The sequence below is a fragment of the Cervus canadensis genome, chromosome 2 (assembly GCF_019320065.1).
Source record: "Cervus canadensis isolate Bull #8, Minnesota chromosome 2, ASM1932006v1, whole genome shotgun sequence".
In the NCBI taxonomy this organism is placed as follows: domain Eukaryota; kingdom Metazoa; phylum Chordata; class Mammalia; order Artiodactyla; family Cervidae; genus Cervus; species Cervus canadensis.
This window is the reverse complement of record NC_057387.1, coordinates 22,430,529-22,456,055: the sequence shown is the minus strand read 5'-3', so window position 1 is coordinate 22,456,055 and position 25,527 is coordinate 22,430,529. Positions and strand designations below refer to the sequence as shown.

Here is a 25,527-nt window from a genome sequence, read left to right as displayed (position 1 = left end):
TATCCTTGCCTGGAGAATCCCATGGACAGAGGAGCCCAGCAGGCTACAGTCCACAGGGTTGCAAGAGTCAGACACGACTTCATGACTACACCACCACCACCACCCTGACCTTCTATTCTTCATAACTTAGGTAGATCTTCAAGCTCACATTTCCTCTTTTTCCTCCTTCACTGCATCTACTCCATTCAGTCCATCTTGTCATTTATGAAATGGTATAATTTTATATTCACTTACATTTTACAGTCTCTGTCAAACTAAAAGTTCCATGAGAGCAGGAATTCTGTTGGTCATTCACCTCAGTTTATATATCAGCCACTGTACCAGACTTGGCATCACTGATGAAACAGACCTTAGATTCAATCTAATGTGCTCATTTTACAAACAAAACTATGACCAGAGCGGCATAGTGACTTACCCACGTTTACACAGCTAGTTAGAAAAAGAATCAGAAATAGACAAACTTGGGCTTCCCTGATGGCTCAGCGGTAAAGAATCCACCTGCCAATGTAGGAGACACAGGTTCAACCTCTGAACCGGGAGGATCCCAAGTGCAGTAGAGCAACTAAGCCTGCGCACCACAACTGCTGAACACGTGCTCTAGAGATTGGGAGCTGCAACTACCGAGTCCACCGGCCACAGCTACTGAAGCCCATGTGCCCGAGAATCTGTGCTCTGGAACAAGAAGCCATGACAATGAGAAGCCCGCACACGGCAGCCAGAGAAAAGCCAGCACGGTGACAACGACCAAGCACAGTCAAAAATAAATAAATAAATAACTTTTTAAAAAGAAACAGACCCACTTAAAAGTGGAAATCAAGTGCTGAAAAGGAACACTGGGGTGTGTGATCACAACATTTCAAGTTAGTCTTCAAAACTATCTTGAGGGAAGAATAGGACTGAGAAATGTATAGGAAGAGCAAGTGCTTCAACTACAGACAATACTACTAACCCACTGTTAGAAAAATAAGCATGCTATTTTGTACATAGGAGCGTGTGTATGTTAATCCCAACCTTCTAATTTATATCTCCCCCATCCCCCTTTCCCCTTTGGTAGCCATAAGTTTGCTTTCTATGACTGTTCTACAAACAAGTTCATTCATACTTTTTTAGATTCTACATGTAATTAACATATATGATATTTGTCTTTCTCTGGCCACCTGACGTGAAGAGCCGACTTACTGGAAAAGACCCTGATGCTGGGAAAGATTGAGGGGAGGAGAAGAAGGGGCCAACAGAGGATGAGACAGTTGGATGGCATCACCAACTCAATGGACATGAGTTTGAGCCAGGAGACGGTGAGGGGCAGGGAAGCCTGGCGTGCTGCAGTCCGTGGGGTTGTAGAGTCAGACACGACTGAGCGACTAAACAACAACTGTCTGACAGACTGTGACAATCTCTAGATCCACCCATGTTGCTGCAAATGGCATTATTTCATTCTTTCTTATGGCTGAATAATATCCCATTGTATATATATGTGCCACATCCTCTTTGTCCATTCCTCTGCTGATGGACATTTAAGCTGCTTCCATGTCTTGGGTATAGTAAATAGTACTGCAATGAGCACTGGGGGGCATGTATCTTTTCAAATTATGGTTTTCTCTGAATATGTGGCCAGCAGTGGGACTGCTGGATCATATGGTAGCTCTAGTTTCAGTTCTTTAAGGAACCTCCATACTCGCCTCCACAGCAGTTGTACCAATTTACATTCCTACCAACAGTGTAGGAGGTTCCTTTTCCTCCATACCCTCCCCAGCATTTATTATTTGTGGACTTTTTATGATGGCTATTCTGACTGGTGTGAGGTGGTACCTCACTATAGTTCGGACTTGCATTTCTCTAATAATTAGTGATGTCAAGGACCTACTGTATGGCACAAAGAACTGCACTCAATATTTTGTAATAACCTATAAGGAAAGAGAATCTGAAGAATATGTACATATGTGTGTGTGTATATATGTGTGTTTGTATATATATGTGTATGTGTGTGTGTGTATTATATATACACATATAACTGAATTGCTGTGCTCTATACCTGAAATCAAAATGATATTATAGGTCAACTACACTTTATAAATAAGACACAAATCAACCTACCTACAAACAAAAATGGACTCACAGACACAGAGAACAGACTTGCGATTGGCAAAGGGAAGGTGGGTGGGAAAGGGAGTCTGGGGTTAACAGATGCAAACTATTATACACAGGATGGATAAAAAACAAGGTTCTACTCTAATGCAGGGACTGTATTCAATTATCCTCTGATAAACCATAATGAGAAAGAATTTAGAAAAGAATGTATACATATGTACAACTGTAACACTTTGCTGCATAGCAGAAATTAACACAAAATTGTAAATGTACTATACATCAATCAAAAAATAAATTTATAAAAGGAAAACAAGAAAAAAGAGTACACTATATTGATTTTGTAGGAGTGGGGTCACTTTCATAATGATCTTTTCTTACTGCGCCATCTAAGGTCTTAAAAGCAAAGGATGAATGAGTAAGATTATGAGCAGCACCTGTGGCAGAAAATATAACAGAGTGAACCCAACAGGACTGTACTGAAGTGGAAACTATGACCTGAGCCTCACTATCATCAAGTTCTGGCCATGTGAACTGAGGACCACTACACAAGACACCATTTTATGAGCTGCAACACATGAGGACACAGACAGTTCACTACGGTTTTCTCAAGGCACCACACACAAAACATCAATCTGACTTGAGTTGCAAGTGACTGGGAAACAAGAGGAGGAAGGGCGGAAAGGAAAGAGAAGAAATGATCAGTGAGCCTTAGCACTTCTGGAAGAAGCCCTGGCCCTTCATAGTCATCTCTCAAGTGTGAAGTGTGTGGGAAAAACTTTTACCACATCAGTGGCCCTGTTAAGGGTCAGCTCTCATTTGCAACAGTCACCACATGAACAACATGTAAAAAATGAGCTTGGCTGACCCTTGCCCTGACCCTCTACCTCCTCTTCTTTGGTTAAATCAAGAGAGTTTGGTCTCCAATATATCCTCCCAGCCAGCAGTCACCCAGGCTCCTGAGGTGTGGAGTTTCATCTTTTCCTATCATAGCAGGGCATTCTTTTAACCTCTGTCCTACAAACCTTCTCCTCTACACACAGAAGATTTTCTCTTCCTCTCCTGAAGTGAAAGGGCAGAGGACAAGCTTGACTATTCTTCAACCTCCCAGGGTTGAAATATTTTGTACAAACACTGGAGTCTACAGGGTCTGCCTGATGAGAGACTGTGTGCATGCACTAATGTACAAGCACACAAATGTGCCTATGAGGCTGGGGTTACAAGTGTCTAACAAGATCCTGTAGGTATAGTAGGCGTAGGAGATAAACATGCAGATAAATGCAAGAATCTCGGTGAATGTTCCTGCTAATCCTAGACACCATCATCTTTGCCAGACTCCTCAAAAGCGTGGTTTCCCTGCATCCTGATCAATATAGTATCTATCAATGTAGTATCTAAAGAATCACCAGCTTGACCTCAGGAAATTGTGCCATTTCCCTGTTCAAACCCTCTGAGGCATGCTATTACTCTTAGGATAAAATTCTAAATCTTCTCTACATTTTCTGACTATCACTCCAGTCTTTCCCCTTGAAATATGAGTAGTGCTGGGCACTCTGGCTTTTTATCATTTATCAACATGATTACAATCTTTCCCCACTATGGATTTTTGCCCAGGACCCTGCACCTGGAGCATTTTAGGCTCAATGATCCCCTAATAATTCATACCCTCTATCCACAGCTGAAAGACAGTACATGCTGACGCCAAACTCAGATAGTTTTGCCTGTTAATATGTTCTCCAAATAACCTCTACTTTTCCCACTAGATATTCATTACAGTTCAAAATCTTACAGATAAGTACATGCTTTATGCCTATGTTCCTCACTAAACATATGCTAGACACATGCTCCAAGTTCCATGGAGAAATGGGTGGTACCATTTATTTCATCAGTAAACCTTTAGCACTTAGCATAGTGCCTAGCTAATAGTATTCCTTGAGAAGTAATCAAAATATTTGTTTAAACAAATTTTATTTGCTCTTTCCCCCCCTCACTCAGATCATTCTAAACTTAATAGTCATCTTTCAACTCCTATTCCTAGTAGAACAGGGTGTCTCTATTCTACTCATACTGCCAAAGTTTTCATCATCCCCTTATCTACATCCCCCCATCAATATACATGTCTCTCATTCCACTCTCTTCCTTAGCTGCTAAACTCCATCTCATTTATACCACACCAAATTTATCTAGCCTTTTGACCTTAATCCTTCAACTATGTCTCGAGGTGACTCTACATTGTTGGAGTACCTTCTTCAATTGAAACCTAAGACTTCCCTAAAGACTACATCTCAGTTGGCAAGCAACCCTCCTCTTCCAGTTGCCTCCATCTGCATGAAGGTAAACAGGAAAAGAGCCACTCCTTTATTTCCTAGTGGTGCTACTGACTTCAAATAGTAAAAATAGACGTATTTAGCTATTTCTAGGTGTTAGACACTGTGATGAGTGCTTACAATGATAGACAAATGTAATCCTCTCATACAAAATTAGTCCAGATTTATAGACAACACAGACCTGGTCCACGATGAAGAAAGATATTAATGTATCTCAGGGAAATAAGAAGAAGAGACCCTGACAGGACCCAGTGATAGTCCTGAATTTGGAGGCATGATGTTGGGCCAGAACAATGAGAAAATTTAATGCTCCATTCATTCATTCAACAAATATGTATAAATTATGTGCCAGGTCTGACCTATACACACTGGTAAACAAAAGAGTTGTGGATTCTACCCAGAATATACAGACAAAAGAGGGTTTTACAACCAATCAAATAATTATAATAGAGGGTGAGAAGTGCAGTAATACATGCATGTTGCCTTAGGACCACAGAGCAAGTGAACACAGAAGAACTATGTCCTGCAGGTCAAGTGGGGGATGATTAAGCCAAGATTATGGCCTAATGGCAGCCTGCATCAAGGCAGTATTTTTGTGTGTGTTTTGAAAATTCATATTCCTACAGATTCCACCTTCAAACCACCTAAAGTTGTATTTACAAGAATTTACCATCCAAATATTAAGAGTAATAGCAGCATATGTATTGATATTCTAAGATCACAATGTCCTCCTGCTTCAACTGTTTACGAAGTTCTTTTTTATCCATTGGTTCAATGCTATGTCTTCCAAACCCAGATGACCCCCGAGTGCCAGGGACTGCACAAATCTATAAAATGACAGAGATAAATACAAGAGTAACCTCAGGAATCTCTGGAATGGACCCAGAAGTATGCCATGTGACGCCACCTTAAAGTCAGAATAGGTACATTACAGTTGAATAAATCGTAAATTACTGTTGAAAGAGAGACAAAGACTCTACATGTTAACCAGTTTGTGCAGGAATGTAGGAGGATGGTGTGGGGGTACTTCAGGCAGAAGGAAGTGTATGTGTACAGGTAGGAATAGAAGGTAAAATATGGCTCACCTGAGGCAATGAAAAAACCCACTGTGGTTCATTATAAGGCACATATTAGTGGAGATAAGGTTGGACAGGTAGTTTGGTGCAGAGCCTTGGAACTCCATCCAAAGACAAGCGGGACCCACTGAATCATTTCAAGCAAAGAAATAACATGATCCAATTTGTGTTTCAGAAAGCTCACCCTGCTCCTGTAGGAAGAATGGACTGAACTCCATCCCACCATTCCAGGTCAATAGCAATTTAAAGCACTGAGGAGTCCCAGGGCTCCTGTGGTCTCTATAGCACCAAAAAAGTCTGTGGTGCTTTGGGGGCAAATTTCAGATGCAATAGCACCAAAGAGCAACCAGGCTCAGCCACTGTATGGAGAACTGACGCCTGGCACAGAAGCCTCTCTACCCAGAGGAAAAAATGGTACTAGGCTTCTGTATTCCAGCTAGGAGAAAAAATACACACTCTTGCTCTCTCCCACCTCTTTGGGCTGCTGAGCTGTTAACAGTTTACAGAAAGAGCCCCTCACCCCCCTGGAAGTAAAAACTAACTGTACCAGGGATTCCAAAGAGAATCAAACTACTCTATTTATAGGCAAGGCATTACTAATGAGCAGAATGAGTAAGCCAAACAAACAAACAACAACCTGGTGTTCATTAGAACATTTGCAATATAAAAGATGTAGATATACCATGTAAAATGTAGATGAAAAGCATACAAGAGAAAAATACACACTTCCTGAAACGAGTACATTATAGAAAGAATTGGTTCTATATTCTCAAAAATTTTATACACATGCAGTGTATGTGTACAATTTATACAATCTTTCAAAAGAAATGAAGATGCTGCTGCTGCTGCTAAGTTGCTTCAGTCATGTCCGACTCTGTGAGCCCCATAGACTGGTAAAATGGGGCAGGCTGAGAGAAAGGCAGAAATAGACAGGACCTAGACAGAAGGAGTAAATATTATCAGAAAAAAAGAATGCAGTTCAAATACAAATCAGAATTGGCAACTATAAGCAACAGAACTGACAATGAAGAAAAACAAATCAGTTATGTAAAAAAAAAAAAAGCTTAAGAAGCTCTTATGAAATGCAAAGGAAAAAAAGATTAAAATATCGAGAGAAAAGATTTTAGCTCTGGGGAAGAATGAAGACCTAGTTTAACAGTATTCTTAAAGACACAAAAACAAATCAGAAACAATCTTTTCTGAGATGAGACTGAACCTAAGTTTGCAGATCCAAAGAACTCAAAAAAAGACTAGGAAAAAAAATGACAGGAAACATGCCTATACCAATATTGGTTAAAGTTCTGATTTTAAAGGAGGAGGAGAGAGAGAGAGACAGACAGAATAACTCAGAAGACACTGGACTTCTATCTATAATACTCACTACAAGAAGCAAAGGAATAATGTCTAGGAACTTCATAAGAATATAATTTGTGACCCAAGAGTTCAATATCTATACATGATGCCATTTGTGTATGAAGGCAACTAAATTAAAAAATATTTTTCAAATATTCGTGAGCTCTGTAAGAAGGCTGTGATATAAATGCACTACTAGTTAACACAGAACAAGTTACACATATAACTAAGTCTAAAGTCTTATAAATTGAATTTTAAAACAGTATGAATATCAGTAATGTTAAAGAACATGAGTAAGACTTTAGGTTTGAGTAATAATAATACTATAATATAAATTTTAAAATCCCAGATCCTATAACAAAATCTGGAGAGTTAAAAGAAGATTAAAAGAAGGGGTAAAATGAAAAGTGGAAATGTTAGTTGCTCAGTCGTGTCAGACTCTTTTTGATCCCATGGACTGTAAACCACCAGGCTCCTCTGTCAATGGGATTCTCCAGGCAAGAATCCTGGGGTGTGGGTAGCCATCCCCTTCTCCAGGGGCTCTTCCTGACCCAGGGATTGAACCCAGGGTCTCCTGCATTGCAGGTGGATTCTTTACTGTCTGAGCCACCAGGAAAGCCCTGGGAAGAGTAAACCACTCCTAAATAACCCACCTCATTAACCCACCCCTCCTAGCTGCCTTAACTCCTAGTCTAGCCAAGGTTCTAGGGTTGGTCACATGAGTGAAGTTCCTGTCCCCTGAAGCGACTGCCCAGTACTCCTCTCTGTCTTCCTCCCTCCCCTCCCCTTTTTTCCTCTACAAACTCCTGAATAAGTGGCCCATCCCACTCCTCCCTTTATTCCTCCCTCAACGCCCACGTTTCTCTCTAACCTCTCGCAATCTGGCTTTCTTCTCTCCTTTACAGAGAAACTCCATTTTAGAAGATTTCTAAAGACCTCAAAAATTCTGACTAACTCTCTGCAATTAACATTAATATTTGAGTCTCCTGGTTGCCATTCTTTCAATTATCATCATTTGTTAAAATTCGTCTTGGAAATGCCAAAATAAGTAAGATAGGTTCCTAAGTCTCTAGAGGCTAAGAGTGTATTATGTGAGGTAACTATATAAACAAGTAAGATCAGTATAATGTTGCAGGTGCTATAACAGAGGCACATAGAGCTGAGTCAAAGGCACAGTCTTAAAATGCACTCCTGACTCAGTGACGCTATGATGGCAGAGCTTCTTCTGAACTCTCAGTCCTCCCTCCTCTCACCTTCCTTCTTTAGATCCCCTTCCTCATTTCTGAAGCGTAGACTTAAGATCCAAACAGGTCCAAACCCTCTGGCCTTCTCAGCCCACACACTCTCCTTACAGACTTCCCAGGCAACCACAAGTAAGACTCAAAGTCTGAATCTCTAACCCCTACCTCTATTTTGATTGCCTAGGTCTTAGTGCTGAATATTTTCACTTGGAAAACTCATCTCAAACTCATCATCATCTCTAGCCTATTTCCTTATCTCTGTCAAAAGTCTCCATATTCTCCCATTACTCACATTTAAAAACAGATGTTAACTCTTCTCCATCTTCCCCCTCATCCAACCAAGTACTTAGATGGTCCACAAATCCTATCCATGCTTCTTTCAAACTCATGATCACTCCCACTTATTAACTTCTATTGTGGCTATGTGTAGACTTTCTTATTTCTTCCTAGTGAATGTGACCATTTATCAAAGAGAGGAATTGATTTATTTTTTCTTTGTGTCTCTTATAGCATCTAGCATAGTGTATTGGATATAACTGTTAATTATTCAACAAATATCTGTTATTGAAGCTACCTTACAATCATTGTGTAAGGGCTTGAAAAGTCACGAAGTAAGAACTGGATCTTTTCTGGGATAGAGCAAAAGTCAGAAAGTGAGTCATGGACACGAAGACAGAAAAGATTCCTCAGTCTCACCTCCTGCATCTTGTGTTGGGTCATAATAACTACTCACCCCTATTCCTACTAACATGACTATTAATCGGCTCTGAGACCTCTGGGATGAAAGTGCCTCAGGTTAGCACTCTTGGCACTCTGCCCAACTGACAGCACACTGAAATTGGGAGGGGAAGCAGAATTCCAAAAACCAGGCTTAATTCCAAGTCCCCACAATCAATTTGACAGCAGATAAATTGTAATGGGAGATGCATTTTTCCATTCCTCCATGCAGAATACAAATGAAAAAAAAAAAAATGTCTGCAATCCCAGATATACTTAGTTTCCACTCTCAACCAAAAAGCTCCATTTCTATAATATTAAAAACACAGAAAACTAGTTTAGAGAAAAGCCTTATTCTGGATAACAGCTTGAGAGCACTGAGTTCAAAATAAAAATATACCATGAAAAGACTCCATTCCCAGACACAATCTCTGGCAGTATATATACTTTCTGATTCATGCCAAAACTTTTTTGCTGAAGTTGGAGCAACTGACAGCAAAGGGAATCTTAACTAACACTTTAGGCTCATCATGCCATAAAGGAGAGCCGAAAGAAAATGTGGTCGGTTTTATTTGACTCGTGTCCACCTAACTTCCATTGTTCACTTCTGCTTAGTGTCCCAAAGCACAATTCCAAGCCCAAGTTGAAATTACATTTCTGAGTTAATAACAAGCACAGGAAAATAAATCACGTCTGCCCTAGGAGTGAACCCAAAACCAAAAGCTGCCAGAGAGGAATTTGTGAGTTGAGTTTAGAGTCAACTTTAATTCTGAAGGAAATGAACCTTTAAAAGGAAAATTCAAATAACAACCTATGTAGACAAAACATTAGTCTACACTGCTTCGATTAATTTGGGGGCCTTTTATAAATTTTTTTTTTCCCTTAAACGGATATCTGCCAGAGCAGAATTGCTCTTGTAAGATGGCTTGGAGCCAAATATGGTAACAGTATAGATATTTGTGCTCAGGCTTCATCAAATTCTTAGGTAAACTTCCACTTCCTAAAGAAAAATCTAACTACTGACTTGCCTCTATAACAAGAGGTAAGTTGCCTTACCTCTTATAAGTTGCCTATATAAGTTGCCTCTGTAACCATTTGCCCAACTCCCAACATCAATTTCTTTCTTCCACCTGGACTTCAGTTTGTCTGAAACAGTGGTAACCTTTGTAGGTACAAATAAGTGCTCTGAACAGAGCTTGGACACAGTTCTGTCCACACCTGACATGGAAACCAATATACTTTCCCCCAGTGAGGCCAATACAAGGGCCCCTGGAGGGCAATTTCATGTCCATCCCTCTGCCACTCAGGATCAAAGAGGATGCTTCTACATAGAACCTCTCTGCATCAAAGGAATGCTGTCCAATAGAACTATCACAAGAGATAGAGACATCATTTAAAATTTTCTGGTAGAACTTAAAGGAAAACAAGGTGAAATTAATTTAAACATTATATTTTATCTAACTCAATGTATTTGAAACATTATTATTTTAGCATCTAATCAATATTTAAAATTAGTGAAACATTCTACCTTTTTTTCATACTGAGTCTTCAAAATCAAGTGTTTTACAGTTGAGGCACTTCTCAGTCTGGACCAGTCAGATTTCAGATGCTCAACGGCAAGATGTGGCTAGTGGCTACCATATCAAACAGCATGGACCTGAAATGTCTTACATGATAACTGTCTGCTTAATAAATGAAAAGCTTGAAAAGCTTTTTAACTGCACCATTTATTTTCCCGATACCTCAATAAGAAACTAAGAGATAGCAGTTCTGTGAACAGTAAATAAAAGCTTCTGAAGAAAGGAAATGTGACTCATTTATTCCAAATCAAACCATGAGTAGACTTGGAAAAAATTTCTGGTCATCTTGAAGTCTAGAACTTGCTACAAAAGATCAAAGCCTTCTTTGTAGGTGGACTTATGAAAACAACATGGTACCTATCAGGCTCTTCTCATTAAAAATGTGGCCAATTCCCAAATCTCCGTTTACTTCAAACTGATACATAGGTTTTTTTAACTACACAATTCCATTCTCTTTTTTTTTTTTTTTCCAGATAGCTGGCAACTAAATTTCCTCTCTTAGCTGGCTCCAACCCTTCCTTCTCAATTTTGTCAAAAGCCAGACAAACAGTTCATACCTCAACTCTATAGCTGAAAATTGTAAAAGGAATTCTGAATAAAGTTGCAATAAGCCTTTGAAATATAATGAAAAAACCACCAGATTGAATATAAAACATTTACTTAATATTAACTTCTAATCTCTAGTAACCAGGAACACACACACACAAAGAACAAACCAGAAGATCCTACCTAGAATAATAAAACTATAAATTAAATGTTCAATCTATTAAAAAAGACTCAAAGCCCTTAATAAAAATATTTTTAAAGATAACTCATAGAGTCAGTCGATCTGTAGTTTAAAAAAAAAAGACCAAAGATTTGAGCACAGACTTGAAGTACAACAAGCCTAGATTCAAACCCTAATCCAACCACTATGAGCCATGAGTATACTGTTTAACCCTTCTGAGTATCTATCATCATCTGTAAAAAGAATAACTAAAACTCTACCCTTCATACAGTTATTGCAAAGATTACACAAAATAAAATATTGTAATCAGCACATTATTTAGGTGCTAATAAGCATTAGTTAACTCTCAGCCCCCAGCCACATTCATTTCTTTAATTTGGACAAAGCAGAAAATACTTCTGTGAATTTATTTATAGCTCTAATACCAATATAAATAGGAACCCTACAATCCCTAATTTTTCTACTCGTCTCAGAATGATGTTGGGGCTGGGATAAAGAGTAGCTCAGCTATATGCTACTGACAGCAAAGATCTGTAAAGAGCTCTAGTATCTGCTGTCATCAACAGTTCAATGACCTCATTCCATGACCTCAGGCCTATAATAATGCCAATATTAATGCAGTGAGCATTATCACAGAGAAATGTGTGGGGTAGTAAGGGAGCCCAGAAGATAACACTTGGCTTAGCCTGGAGAGAGGGCATGGGGGGCTTCCTGAAGAACGTAACCATTTGATTTGCTCCTGGCAGGCAAAACTGGTGAGGACTATAGGGAAAGGAGTGTACAAGGAAATCTAGAGGCAAGAAATGGTGTGGGACTTCCCTGGCGACTCACTGGTAAAGAATCTGTTTGCCAATGCAGGAGACACAGTTCGATCCCTGGTCCGGGAAGATCCCACATGCCACAGAGCAACTAAGCCTGTGTGCCACAACTACTGAGCCAGTGCTCCAGAGCCTGAGAGCTGCAACTACCGCACCCACACGCCCAAGAGTCTGTGCTCCATGACAAGAGAAACCACTGCAATGAAGAGCCCGTCACTGTAACTAGAGAGTAGATCCTGCTCGTCGCAACTAGAAAAAAGCCCATGCAACAACAAAGACCCAGCACAAGCAAAAATGAATAAATAAATAAATATTAAAAAAGAAATGGTACGAACGAAGGCATAGGATGTGGTACAAACAAAAAAAACAAGGTTGTCACTGGAAATCAAAGACTGACACCAGTGAAAAGAGGAAGGAAACGTGGGAAACCAAAGACTAGGTACCTTATATGACAGCAGGTCAAAGGAAATAAATACTGACACCCTGAACATATTTATCCTTTCTACCATCTAGAAAAACAATACAAAAATACATGAAACAAGAAACAGCTTTTAAGGACTTTCATAGGGGAAAAAGGTATCTATTAAACAACCTGGGGGAAGAAATTTTGGTAAAATATAATTTCACTGGGAAACCTTTCCCCAAGATTGAGCTTTCCTAATTAATATCAAAGCAGGAAATCGATTGGTGTTTGTGTCATCGAAGAAAAATCAACAATGAAATCACAATTATCATTTAATCTTCACTGGCATCAGGAGCCTTGGTACCACACAGAGTCACTCTCTCCCAAGGAGAGACTTGGGAGAGACTTCAAATGAAGTCAGGTTCCTAACATGTATCTCATCCTGCCTAATACTTCTGGAAGGATCATTAAAAGAGAAAAATTAAATATTTCCAGTTACTATTTGTCACATAATTAACTTTACAGTAACCATTTCTATTTATTTTTTAATTAACTTTATTGGAGTATAGTATATTAGTTTCTGCCCCACAGCAAAGTGTGTGTGTATACATATGTGTGTGTGTATATATATACATATATATAAATCCCTCTCTTTTGGATTTCCCTCCCATTAGGTCATCAAAGAGTAATCTTTTTAAGTTGAAAAAAAAATGGCCTATGAAAAAAAAATCACCACAGAAATAGCAAAATCTGAAGAGAAGAGAGAATATGACAGCAAGACCAGAGCGTTGGGAGTGAAGTCCTAGGATCAAGATACCAAGAAGAAATTCTAGGGGAAGTCCAACTTTAGGGAAACCCAGTGGGAAAGTATTTTTTTAAACAGTTTGGGGATTAAAAGCAGAAAAGCCCTTCCAGGAAATCATGTTACTGAAGTTCTAAACCCTTTTAGTCTTTTTCTATTCATAGGCTACAGCTCTAAAGAGTACTCTAAATAATTAGCTGCTGCAGATGAGGGAAGGTAATTTGGAGATGGTGAAGAATATCAGGTAGTAACAACAGCAATACAAGATCAGGACTTCTTTGCTGGGCACAATCCTTCGCTGGTACTATAGCTCCTTCCTAATAAAATTAGCTTGTTCTTGGGTTTCCATATTAAATCAAACAACTTCTCTCCAAAAGGCCCAGTTCTTAATTGCTTAATCAGTTCTTACTTGCCTCCATTTTCAGTTAGATAAATAGATACAAACAGAAATTGGAACTAAAAGTCTACATAGACTCAATTTCAAAAATAAGAAGAAAAGAAGACAACATTATAAACTTCCAAATGGTTGTATGTTTAAGCAAATCTATTCTTCTAATGTAAGAGGCAGAAGAATCTATGTGCAAAAAAGGATACAAAAAAGGAAAATACAGAAACGTAGACATAAAAATAATGTCTTCAAGAGGACCTGCTCAAGCCTCTGCATAACTATGTCATAACAATAAGATGAGATAGATTTCTGTGTACAGACAAGAAGCTCTGAACTCTCCCAGTCTGTACAACTTATTTTCAGGGTTTTTTTAGCTTGATAACAGAAGAGCAGAAGGAAGAGTATTCTAATAATCTTTTCATATAATTTAGAATATTCATCGATACTACACTGGAACTTGACAAGTTGTAGTTTCTCTTCCTTTTCCAGCCTTATTGAGCTATATTTAACATACAACATATATGTAAGTTTAAGCAGTATATACATGATGATTTGACAGACATATTTAGTATGAAATGATTACCAAAATAAGATCAGTTAGCACATCTATTATCTCACACAGTTAACATTTTTTGTTTGTATATGGTAAGAATATTTATATTTTTGCATTTAACTATGTTCTTTTCCTCTCAAATATTTAATAAGCATGTACTATGTTCCAGGCAATGTGCTGCTTTTCCAGATAATAATTTCAGAGTCTTTCAGTAATGCTCTTTCTCTACAGTAGGGTCCCCAACCTCTGAGATTTGAGGTGGAGCTGATGTAATAATAACAGAAATAAAGTGCACAATAAATGTAATATGCTTAAATCATCCCAAAACCATCCTTCTCCCACTCCTGGTTCATGGAAAAAACTTCCACCAAAGATCTTCCAGTCTCTGGTGCCAGAAAGGTCGGGGACAGCTGTCCTACAGCACTTAGCAGGGTACTGAGTTCAGAACATCTGCCCAATAAATGTCCGTGAGAATATTTCTTTAAGTGAACAGAGGGGGAGGTATGGGGTTAGCACTATACCCAATGACGTAGCACAGACACTCTTGTAAAACGGGCCCACTTCAATAACAGCCTGCCTCTGCTTACTGACCCATGCCCCACCCTGACTGATTAGTCACACCATACATACCTGTCCACTGAGGGGGACAGCGGCAGTTGTACGTATTGACCCCATCCACACAAACCCCTCCATTCTGACACTTGTGGTTAGGACAGTCGTCTATGTTCCGCTCACAGGTGACTCCTTCAAAACCTAGGAAGAGAAGGATTAAAGGAAATGATAAATTCTCATAGAGATGATGTGATCTGTTCTTCTCCACAGGACATGGTCATCAGAACAGACTGACTTCATTATTACAGTTCAACAGACAGCAGATGGTCAACCCAAGACTCACTATATAAAAATCCCCCAAACTTCTGTCTTTTCTTGCCTCAGGCATAGACAGTTAAAACGAATCATTATGCCAATGACATGCCTTCATAGTTACCTCACAAGTATTTCAAAGTGTTTTCATGAAATAAAATCCCAGTGAAGATAAATGTCTACTCAGGACAGCTGGTTCTAAAAAAAAGGGTATTCGATTTTCCCCAGCTCCGTGCTAGATTAATGGGAAGAACAAATAAAAGATTACCTAATTAAATTTAAATTCCTTTTTGTTTTTTTCTTGGGAAAATCATGGGGGAGAATATGAAGACATTAAAAAAATACTGAACTGAAAGTCTGAAGATAAGGGTCAAGTTCTAACCTCACTGTTTATAAGCCATTTAATACTTGGTAAATTACAAGCTCTAAAGTAGCTTCCTCATCTGTAAAATAAGTCTGGCTGCACCTGCCCAGCACGTCTTTCGAGGTTGTTATAAGTGCCACATTGTAAGTACAACACAATATAAATATAAAAAGCTATCTGAATATGGGGTGGCATGATTACTAACTAAACTTGCCAACTCTTCAAATTGTTCATCCTCCTTTTCACACAAACACTACTTCCTTCCTCTTGATTTTTCCTTTTTATGAAAAATGAAACTAGCACATCAAACTTCACCCTAATTGCCCATAGTATGTTTCCCTATATAATTTACACATTGGGCTTTTTTCTTTCTCTTTCCTTGCTACCAAATCTCTTAACTACTAAAATGGAAGACTATCAGCTTTAAGAATAAGAGAGGAAGTTTACTGAACATTCCCTTATTTGAAATACATATGACTAAGTATTTGGCCTCCTCAGAATGTCCCTTAAGTTTCTCCCTTTTACTCAAAACACATATTGGGTCTTATATTGGCACTGGTATAGTTAAGTAAAAGAAAGAGTTCCTGCTTTCAGGACACTGCAGTCTGGTGAGTGGGCAGACATCAATCACGCCTTTTCTTCATTCCTCAGCACAAACACTGAGGTGTTCTACATCTGCCCTGTTATACTGCAACATAGCTGGTTTCTCTGAATACAGTAGCAGTCATGTACATGAGTATGAACCACGTACCCAAAAATCTACCCAGAGACCAAAGGAAATCACTTTAGAAGATGGAGATAAATGAACGCTTCACTGAAGAGAATTCTATTTCTCCAGGTATTTGGTAAGAAGTCCATGCAAGCAGATGAGTCATTAAGTAAGCTTGAGAAAGACTACGAAAAAATTTATATAGACTCAGATTTTTAAAAAATTAATCATGTTACTCAAATATCTTCTGGGCTTCCCAGGTGATGCTAGTGGTAAAGTACCCGCCTGCCAGTGTAGGAGACATAAAAGATGAGGGTTTGATCCCTGGGTTGGAAAGATCACCTGGAGAAGGAAATGGCAACCCACTCCAGTATTCCTGCCTGGAAAATCCCATGGACAGAAAAGCCATGCGGGTTACAGTCAACAGGGTCACAAAGAGTCGGACACGACTGAAGTGACTTAGCATGCACTCATGTATCTGTTTAATCATATGACAATCTTACAAATGGATTGAGTCAGTAAATGCTGAACTGCTTAAGCCCACCCAAAATTATGATAAAGTGAGAGCAAATCTATAGATTCACAAAGTACAGTCCCTGAACAACAACTAAAGGCTCTGTTTCTAGTCTAGTGCTCTTAAATGGAAACATCCTTTGGAAAAGTTAAGACACTTTCAGAATGTGGGAGAGAAATAAGGAGTCCTGGCCCACCACAGCTAGAACCTGTGTGGTTTGGTGGTGTCCTAGAACTGATACTGGCCATCCTCCCCCAGCTTGATCTCCCTGGTGACTAAGACTAAATAAGGTTGACTAAGATGTCAAGGAGGTGATAAAGCCTTTGTAGCCAAACTATAAGGAACTGACTGTGAACTTGAATTTTTATTAGCCAGTGTTACAACGAATAGAATTTGCCAACCACAGACAAATTAAGAAAGCAGAAACATTTCAACATAACCATAACATATATAAGAAATAAAATGTTTTCTTTTCAAGACTATTTTTGAGATAGTTCTTACCTGTCACTATGTAGTTACTTAGGCAGAAAGGCAAATGGGTGAAAGAGTTAATTTATGGTTGAAGCATGGCCTCTGGGTTAAACTGCCTAGATTCAATTCTCAAACTTCCCATGCAGTAGCTAAGTGAACATGGGCAAGATATTATATATGCTTAATACTTAAACTCTCTTTCCTCTCTGGACTAATTAATAGGACCTACCTGAAAGGTTGTTTTAATGATTAAAATGAGTTAGACGGAAAAAAAAAATGTAATAAATTGTGCTGGAACAACTGAATATCTAGATGCAAAAGAATAAAGTTGGAGCCCTTCCTCATACCATAAACAAAAATGAACTCAAAAATGTATGAGTTAAAATTATAAGATTCTTAGGATAAAACATAGAAGGAAATCTTTGAGACTTGGGCTAGATAGAGATGTCTCACACATGACCAAAAGCACAAGTCACAAAAGAAAAAACTGACAGTTTGGAATTCATCAAAATTAAAACCACCTGGGTTTCAAAGGATACCAATCAAGAAAGTAAAAAGGCAGTCCACAGAAAGGGAGAAAATATTTGCAAATCATATATCTAGGAGATACAAAGAATTCTTACAACAAAATTAAAATATCCATAATACAATAATACAAATAACCCAGTTATAAAATGGGTAAAGAAGCTAAAGAGACATTTCTCCAAGGAAGATATACAAAAGGCCAATAAGCACATTAAATGATGCTCAGCATCAGCCATCAGGAAAATGCAAATCATGACCACAATAAGCCATCACTTCACACCCACTAGAATGGCTATAATTTAAAAGACAGATAGCAATAAATGCTGGTGAGGTAATGAAGAAACTGGGAATCCTCATACACTGCTGGTTGGAATGTATTAATAAAATAGTGCAGCCACTATGGGATATAGTCTGGGAGTCCTGAAAAGATTAAATAGGGTTACCATACCACCCAGCAATTCCTCTCATAAGTAAAACCAAAAAGAAATGAAAATATATGCCCATTCAAAAACTTATACAAGAATGTTCAGAGCAACATTATTCTTAATTCTCAAAAAAAAAAACAAGCAGAAGCACCCCAAATGTCTATTTTGTGATGAATGGATAAATACAAACTGGTAAATCCATATAATGGAATATAATGCATACACAAGAAGCATACTACTTGTTCCCATTTATATGAAATGTCCAGAATAAACAGCTCTATAGAGAGAGTAGATGAGTAATTGCCTAGTGCTGGGAGGGAGTTGGTGCAGGGGGTGTGGTGGGTGGGGGGAGAAGGTAGTGGGGGTGGGGGGCAGTTAGGGAGTGACTGCTAATGGGAACAAAGTTTCTTTCAAAGTCATATAAAAATGAGCTAAAATTTTATTGTGGTAATGGTTACATGTATCTGTAAATATACTCAAAACCACTGAATAGTGTGCTTCAAGAGAAAATTATATGGTATGTAAATTGTATCTCAATAAAACTGTTATATTATATTAGAAGGAAAAGCACTTACAACAATGCCTGATGCACTGTGTTTTATACATATTAGCTAATACTATTATATATCAATGGGATCAAAGCATCTCTTAGAGATTATCTACTCTAATCCTTTTATGTTACAGATGAAGAAGGGCCACATGGCTGACTTACTCTACATGGCTAGGAGGCAGGAAGCAGTCCTAAACCAGAAACTTTACCTAGATTCAGTCAGTATGGTCTCTGGGACCCCAAAGTTCTCTTCCAAAAATCTGAAAAACTGACCTTGGGTCAAAAGTTCCCAAAAGTTTGGCTGAGGAAACTCTAGCCAAATCAGTTCTCCTTGAAAATTAAGACAGGATTTATGCTTTAAAAATAGAGATACAGGCTCTTTTTGGAAATAACTAGCAAATTCTTATAAAAAGTCTACCCAAGATAGGGGTAAGGGGGTGCAGAGGATGGATATGGGTTAAATGAATAAGTTACAGTGCAATCTCTTCTTTAAAATGTTTTAAGGTTTTAAGGGAAAGGGAAGCAGACCAGTCTGCAGACCTGTGGGTGGGATGGGTGTAGCCGACTTATGGAAAGACTCACATGACTGTACTAAAAGGAGTTCGCTGCTTGAAGCCAACTCACATCCTTAAAAGGCCAAAAAGAAAGAAATTAAACTCAGAAGGAACATTTTTAAGACTGTGCTGTTATACACCATGGGCCACGTAACTGATAAACGATGACAGGGAGGGTGGGGAGCAGAAAAGTGTCTTTTGAACTTGTCATCCCACACAGATACCAGCATCTCTCAAGAGAGCTTCCATATCTTTTCATTTTCAGTCCCTAGGAGGTGTGACGGTGGAAAGACTTGGTGCAGAGGCTCAAAGAGGAGAGCAGAAAGGGGAAGCTGAGATGACACACCTGGGATTCTCCCAGGCCAGGCTGAAGGTCCTCAGGAACAGCTTCCGTGCAGAGGGATAAGAGAGTGAAGAAAACCCAGGGATACCTGGGACTGGACAAAGTACCAAAGGTAAACAGCTACAGGCTACCTTCTCTCCCTGCCCTCCGGAAAGAAGCCTGTTAAATGAGCAAATTGGTCCCAGTTCCATCCCACTGGTTTCCTTGGCACACTTTACCCATCCTCTGAATGGGCCCCAGTGAGCTCACTGACCCCATGGCTGGCCCCACCACCCACCCAGGCTGCTGCTCCTACCCACCTCCCTCTGTATCTCCCAAATGAGCTCTACTTTCCTTTCTAACTTTTCCTCCAAAGAAGTCAGAGAAATGAGTAAAGGGATTCAAAAGAAATAACTTCAGAGCTTTTTTTTTTTTAATTACAGAATACGGGAATGCTCTTCTCTATCACATCCAATTCATTCATTTGTCAAATATTCACTGAGTCTCAATTTGTGCCAGGCACGAGGTTGGATACTGGGGGCGAGGGTAGGGGGGCGGGTAGTTAAGATGAGAGTGTCTACTGGAAAGGATGAACAGGAAGGTTAGTAAGTGTTGCGCTAGAGGTAGGTAGGTTGCGAAAGATCTTAAGAGAGTCTCTAATCCCCCCAGGGGTGAGGAATACAGAAGGCATTGCAGTGAAATAGATGCCTTTGGCACATCACAAGGAATAAATTCTATACAAAAAGGCAGGGTGAGAAGGGGAGGTAACTGATAGAAGGCTGAGAAGATAGCAGGGGCAAAACTGTCAAGCATGGGAGGATAGGAAAAAACCTGAAGGAACATCAAGAAAAAACTGGAATCAGGGCCCAAACTAAAGGGGCTAAAAGAATGCGCACTGCAAAACGGTATGATAATTTCTGCATCTGCTTCAGAGAAATCTGCCAGAATATGATTAGTATAATACCCCAGAGAACGTCACATGCCTTGTGCATATGAGAATGCAAAAGGGAATTATTTCTAAGAGTTGTTAAGCCCAGCAACTGCAGAGCAGACACAAAAGCCATAGAATGTGGCTAAGCTTTATTTTAATGATACAGGGATATTACATATAATCAAGCCTGTAAAGTATAGGGGCGATTTACAAAGGATAAACCTTCTTTGTTTGGAGAGAACAGACTGGGCAGCTTTTTATGAAGTTTAAAAATCATAAAGGAATAAGGAGGTGCAGGAGAGAAAGAAAAAGGGAAAGTCCATCAGGGATTGTCCAGTCCACCTGTGAACTCGCAGGCAAAGCCAGGAGATGCAAACAGCACATGGCTGCTTCTTAATATATCCACAGACATACAACCAACTTAACTCATAAACCCCAAAATATTGGGAGTCAGTGATTCAAGAACGTATCGTCCATTTTGTTCTTTAGCTAAAATTATTCTAGCTGAGTACTCCTCCTTACAGTTTCTGCTAAAAACTTTACCTAATGGTAGTTTATGAAGGATCTGGGTTATTAACAGTTGCTGAACCAAGAAGAAGATGGAATACAGTTCCTTGGTTTCATTCTATCAGCTCCCTCTTGAATATATTCCTCTTTTCTTCCCTCTATTGAGAAACATTTCTTTCTTTATTACTCAGGATGAGTCATATTTACAGTTTTAATCGCCCCATCAATCTTAATACTAAAATCATCTCAGTAACTATAGTGCCCTTTGCAGGAAAAAAACTATATCATAACCATTCAAATATAATCACTAACTTATGTGGGGTTCACTGAGTCTTAGAGTTGAAAAGAATTCCAATTCTTTTTACTCAGTACTAGTGTAACCCAGTACAGAAGGAGAAGCTTAACTAAGTCTAACAGGTATGTTACCAGGAAGAAAATAAGACCAAAGTTATGCTCTCAGTACTACCATACTATACTAAACTCAGCCTGTAAAGTCAGTAGGTGTGTGCCTATTATATACCTGTCACGGTTTCCATGTGCTTGGGATACATCACCAAACAAAAACAGAGATCCTAGCTTTTACTCTGGAGAGGAGAAGAGGCAGAAGAATTTGGAAAGACAGACAATAAACAATAGTCATAATGAGGTAAATTATATAGTGAAAATTATACAGTAAGATGATGACAAGTGTTACCAAAAAAGAAAAGAAAAGGTAGACCAAGGTCAGAGATGAAGGGGGAAGGGAAAGGTTACAATCTGAAATAGGGTGATCAGGGCAGACCTCAGTTAAAACTGCCAAGATTTGAAATGTGGTGGGAAGCAGCCACCTGAGAATTGCAGAACCTGGACAAAAGTGACTTTACCTGTCACTTGCTTGGTTTCCCCATCTTTAGAATGGAAATAATGATTCTCTTCAAGGGTGCTATTTACACTGAGATAGTGATTGCTATTTTAAGTGATATTTTAGTCTCTTGACGAGTGTTGGGGGCAATGCAGGAGGGACAGGGGAATGGTACTCCACTATAAAAAGGACTCTGTAAAAGGAAATCATCACCAGACATTATTTCCCTATGTGGAAATAAAGTTAATACTTTGCAAACTCCACCTGGGACATGAAAACCAATGAGCATAAAGTCTTACACATTGTATAAATATGTATTTATTCACAGTGTTATTGCATCATCTATTGTTTTTAAGTCTTTTTTAAATTTCCTTCTATATATTGTCCAAGCTGACATCATCTGTTTCAGATCATGGGACCCTGAAAGGCAGCAACTAGCCTACTTTACTATTTTTAGGTATCTGCATGATGCCATACACAGCCTGTAGGCATGTGCTCAGTCACTCAGGTTGTGTCCGACTCTTTGCAACCCCATGGACTGTAGCCCCCTAGGCTCCTCTGTCCATGGAATTTTCCAGGCAAGAATGCTGCAGCAGGTTGCCATTTCCGACTCCAGGGGATCAAACCCACATCTCTTGCATCTTCTTCATCAACAGGCAAATTCTGTACTACTGTGCTACCTGGGAAGCCCATACACAGGCTGGTAAGTAACAAGTACTATCGATCATAATTAGAAGTATCTCCTTTTTCTTTTAACATGAACCTACTTTTTTTAACCCGTACATCCCTAAACATTTAACAAAAAGTCTTAGACATTTCAAAGCACCTTCAGGGGCAGACAAGCAGTTAACAATTGGAAATAACCTGCCTGGATTTCAGGACTCGGCCTAACCACATGTCATCTGTACAACTTTGGGTAAATTGCTTCACATCTCAAAACTTGAGTTGCTTCACCTGGGAAAACTTGAACAATACTACTTATCCCCAAGGATTTTGTGTAATAGAGCTAATGGCTGCAGAAGTACCTGGCACAGTGCCTGACTTAATAAAAGGCATTAAATAAATGTTAGTTTGCTCTTTGCCAAATCTTCTGCCCCCAGCCTTGCACCCCAATCCCAATCCCAAACACACACACATACACACACTTCATCAGTATATTAAAGAAAAAAAAAAAAAGTCTTGTTTTAAACTGTAAGCAGAGTGTAAGAGACAGCCAAGATGTCCTTACTCCATCCCACCAGCCCTGGCAGCCTCGAGCTGTGGAATCCCTGGTTATTTCCTTTCTCAAGGAGGAGATACTATTCTGGTTTGACAGATCCTTTCCTGGACACACTCTCAGAATTCCCTAAGGTTCTTATCGTGGCTAATGGATAACAATGCAGAGGCTATGGGAGTGAATAATCACTCTCTCCCAGCTAAAAACTTCCTTTATTGACTTCTCTAACTTCCCGTTAGTACTTTGCTGCCAAATCAACCTCCTGTCCTAGGCAACTATTAAAACTAATTTTCTTGAAACTAAAAGACACGTTTAGTGGTCAGCAATAAATTGCACTAACCTCAATTACTGGCCACTTAGGCTATTAGAATACCAGACTATTAGAATATTCACAAAATTAAATTGTTTACATTTCTGTTTCCTTCTTTTAACCCTTAAAATGCAAACAAAAGCAGGAGTGAAGAAAGATACCTTTTAGTTATTCCTTCTACAAGATAATGTGGATGACAATAATATTAGGTAAATAAATATTTAGTGTCTAAAATGACAGCATTAATTATCTATTCTTCACTGAAAGGGAAACTGAAAGAAAGGCAATTAAACAGCTTGTTTTTGTGGCTTATGGTTAAGTGGTATCTTTTCTATTATGAGGCAGTCTCTTGTATTGTGTATTCCAAGTACATAGGATGGTGCCTAGAACATAGCTGGCAGCCAAAAAATTTTAACTGAATGAAATGAATAAATTACCATTTACTTTTATCCTGAAGACCAACGTATGGCCTTTAATCCCCAAAAGAGAAAACACACGATCCCATTACGTGTGACCCATATCCACAACACCAGAATCTAAGATTCCTTCTCCAAAAGAGTGGCTACAACAGCTTTTTGAGGCAATTCTGCTTACTCAGCACATTATTCCCCCCTACGGTTTTTCCTTCTTTTGTTTTTGCACTAAGGATATTTGTATAAAAACAGAATCTTTGTTGCTTAGTAATTCATCTGCTCCAGCCACTTGGGCTCTGTTCTCAATCAAAATTCTCGGTTTTCGGCCTCCTCATCAGTTTTATAAGGAGTTTAGTGAACTGGCCAGCCTTGCTCCTTTTTCCATCCTACGGAACAAGGGGCCCCAAGCTCCCACACATTGCTCCTCTTTTGCTTCTATCTTGAGTTATGTGTCATTGTGCCATACATAATCTATCAGCGCTCACCAAAAAGTGCTCACTCATTAACAGAGCACTACCACCACACCAGTTGCAAAAGTCTCCAGCTTCAAGTCTGGGTAGGGTGACCCCAAAATCAGAGAGGCTACACAGAGAGGGTTCTAAGACCAGAATTTCAAGGAAAATTATAAAAGAGTAGGGGGTGCAACCAGGTAACTAGTAAAATAATCCATTATTCCATCAGAGGTAAAAGCATATAAGAAAGCTGATCATCTATTATTACTATCAATTCAGTTTAAAGCATTTTATTAATCACACATATAAATTTGTCAATGTCTAATTCTCCTTATGTTCCTTTCCATTCTATAGACTTATCAATCCTTTCCCAGGGCTCTGTTTCTCTTATTTCTCACTGTTCCTCCAAAAAGGACAATAAACAATTTCCAAGTCACTCATCATCATAAACTCTGACATGTTAAATTACCCCCTGCTCAGTTTATGGACCACACTGGGCCCATAAAACTCCTCTCTCACAAGCAAACCACCCCACACAACATTCTCACTTCCCCTTTTCCCTGCTGGGAAGGATACTTCCTCAAGGAACACTGAACCACACCCCATCCCCTTCCTTCCCACTGGAGGTGCATCCCCCAACCCAGGACACTAGGGGGACTCCTTACCTGGAAGGCAGCTGCACTCAAAGGTAAAGTCGCCGGTCTGGCGGCAGGTGCCCCCGTTGACACAGGGGGAGGGCGCACACGGCACGTAGGGACTGTCGCAATGCTGGCCTGTGAAGCCCTGGGGGCACTGGCACTGATAGGAACCCGGGAGGTTGAGGCAGGTGCCCCCGTGCTGGCACTGCCCTGGAACGTCACACTCATTGACGTCAGTCTCACACTTCTGCCCCGTGAAGCCTGCGAGGCATGTGCAGGAGAACTGGTTGGCCACAGTGGTGCAGGTACTTCCATTTGCACAGGGGTGGGACAGGCAGGCATCAGTCCACTGGCACAGTTTACCTACAGGAAAGATAACAGACATAAGCACTGCCCGCAGAAATGGGTGTCAGCCCCATCCCACCTCACATCTCCCACCCAACAGGTGATGTAAGGCAGCCACTGCGTGGAGGATCCCTAAGCTCTCCGAACTGTACAGGAGGCCCATATCAGAGCCTCCCCGAGTTCACCTGACAGGAGCACTCTCCAGGGCCCTTAGCTGAGACGCGAAGACTTGGCAAAGCACACGAGTGACTGTAGGGGAATCACGGGAAGCCCACAAGAACCCCTGCAGCACAGAAGGGTCTGGATCCATCTCGTGGCTCACCTCCTTGTTTCTCCCTAAGACACTCCTCTGTTTGGAGATATCTCCCTAAGATATTCCGATGTCTTCCTTGTTGTTCACCCAGTGGGCGCCACTGTTTGACAATTCTACTCCTAAGTCACCACGGCCACAAAGTCATCCTTAATGCTCCATGCAGGTACCCAAACCCCCAGCCCCTCTCTTTCCC

At 39.7% G+C, this 25,527-nt stretch overlaps 1 protein-coding gene across 2 annotated transcripts in view; it reads right to left on the bottom strand.

Annotated features, from left to right (window-relative positions):
* Positions 1-25,527, bottom strand: part of NOTCH2 (notch receptor 2) — a 170,476-nt gene that overhangs the window by 66,311 nt on the left and 78,638 nt on the right. For both annotated transcript variants that reach the window (XM_043459398.1, XM_043459404.1), the window contains exons 4-5: positions 24,704-25,039; positions 14,701-14,823 (exon numbers count right to left, since the gene is read on the bottom strand). In XM_043459398.1, the coding sequence (XP_043315333.1) occupies positions 14,701-14,823; positions 24,704-25,039 (459 nt within the window). The remainder of the gene's footprint in view (positions 1-14,700; positions 14,824-24,703; positions 25,040-25,527) is intronic.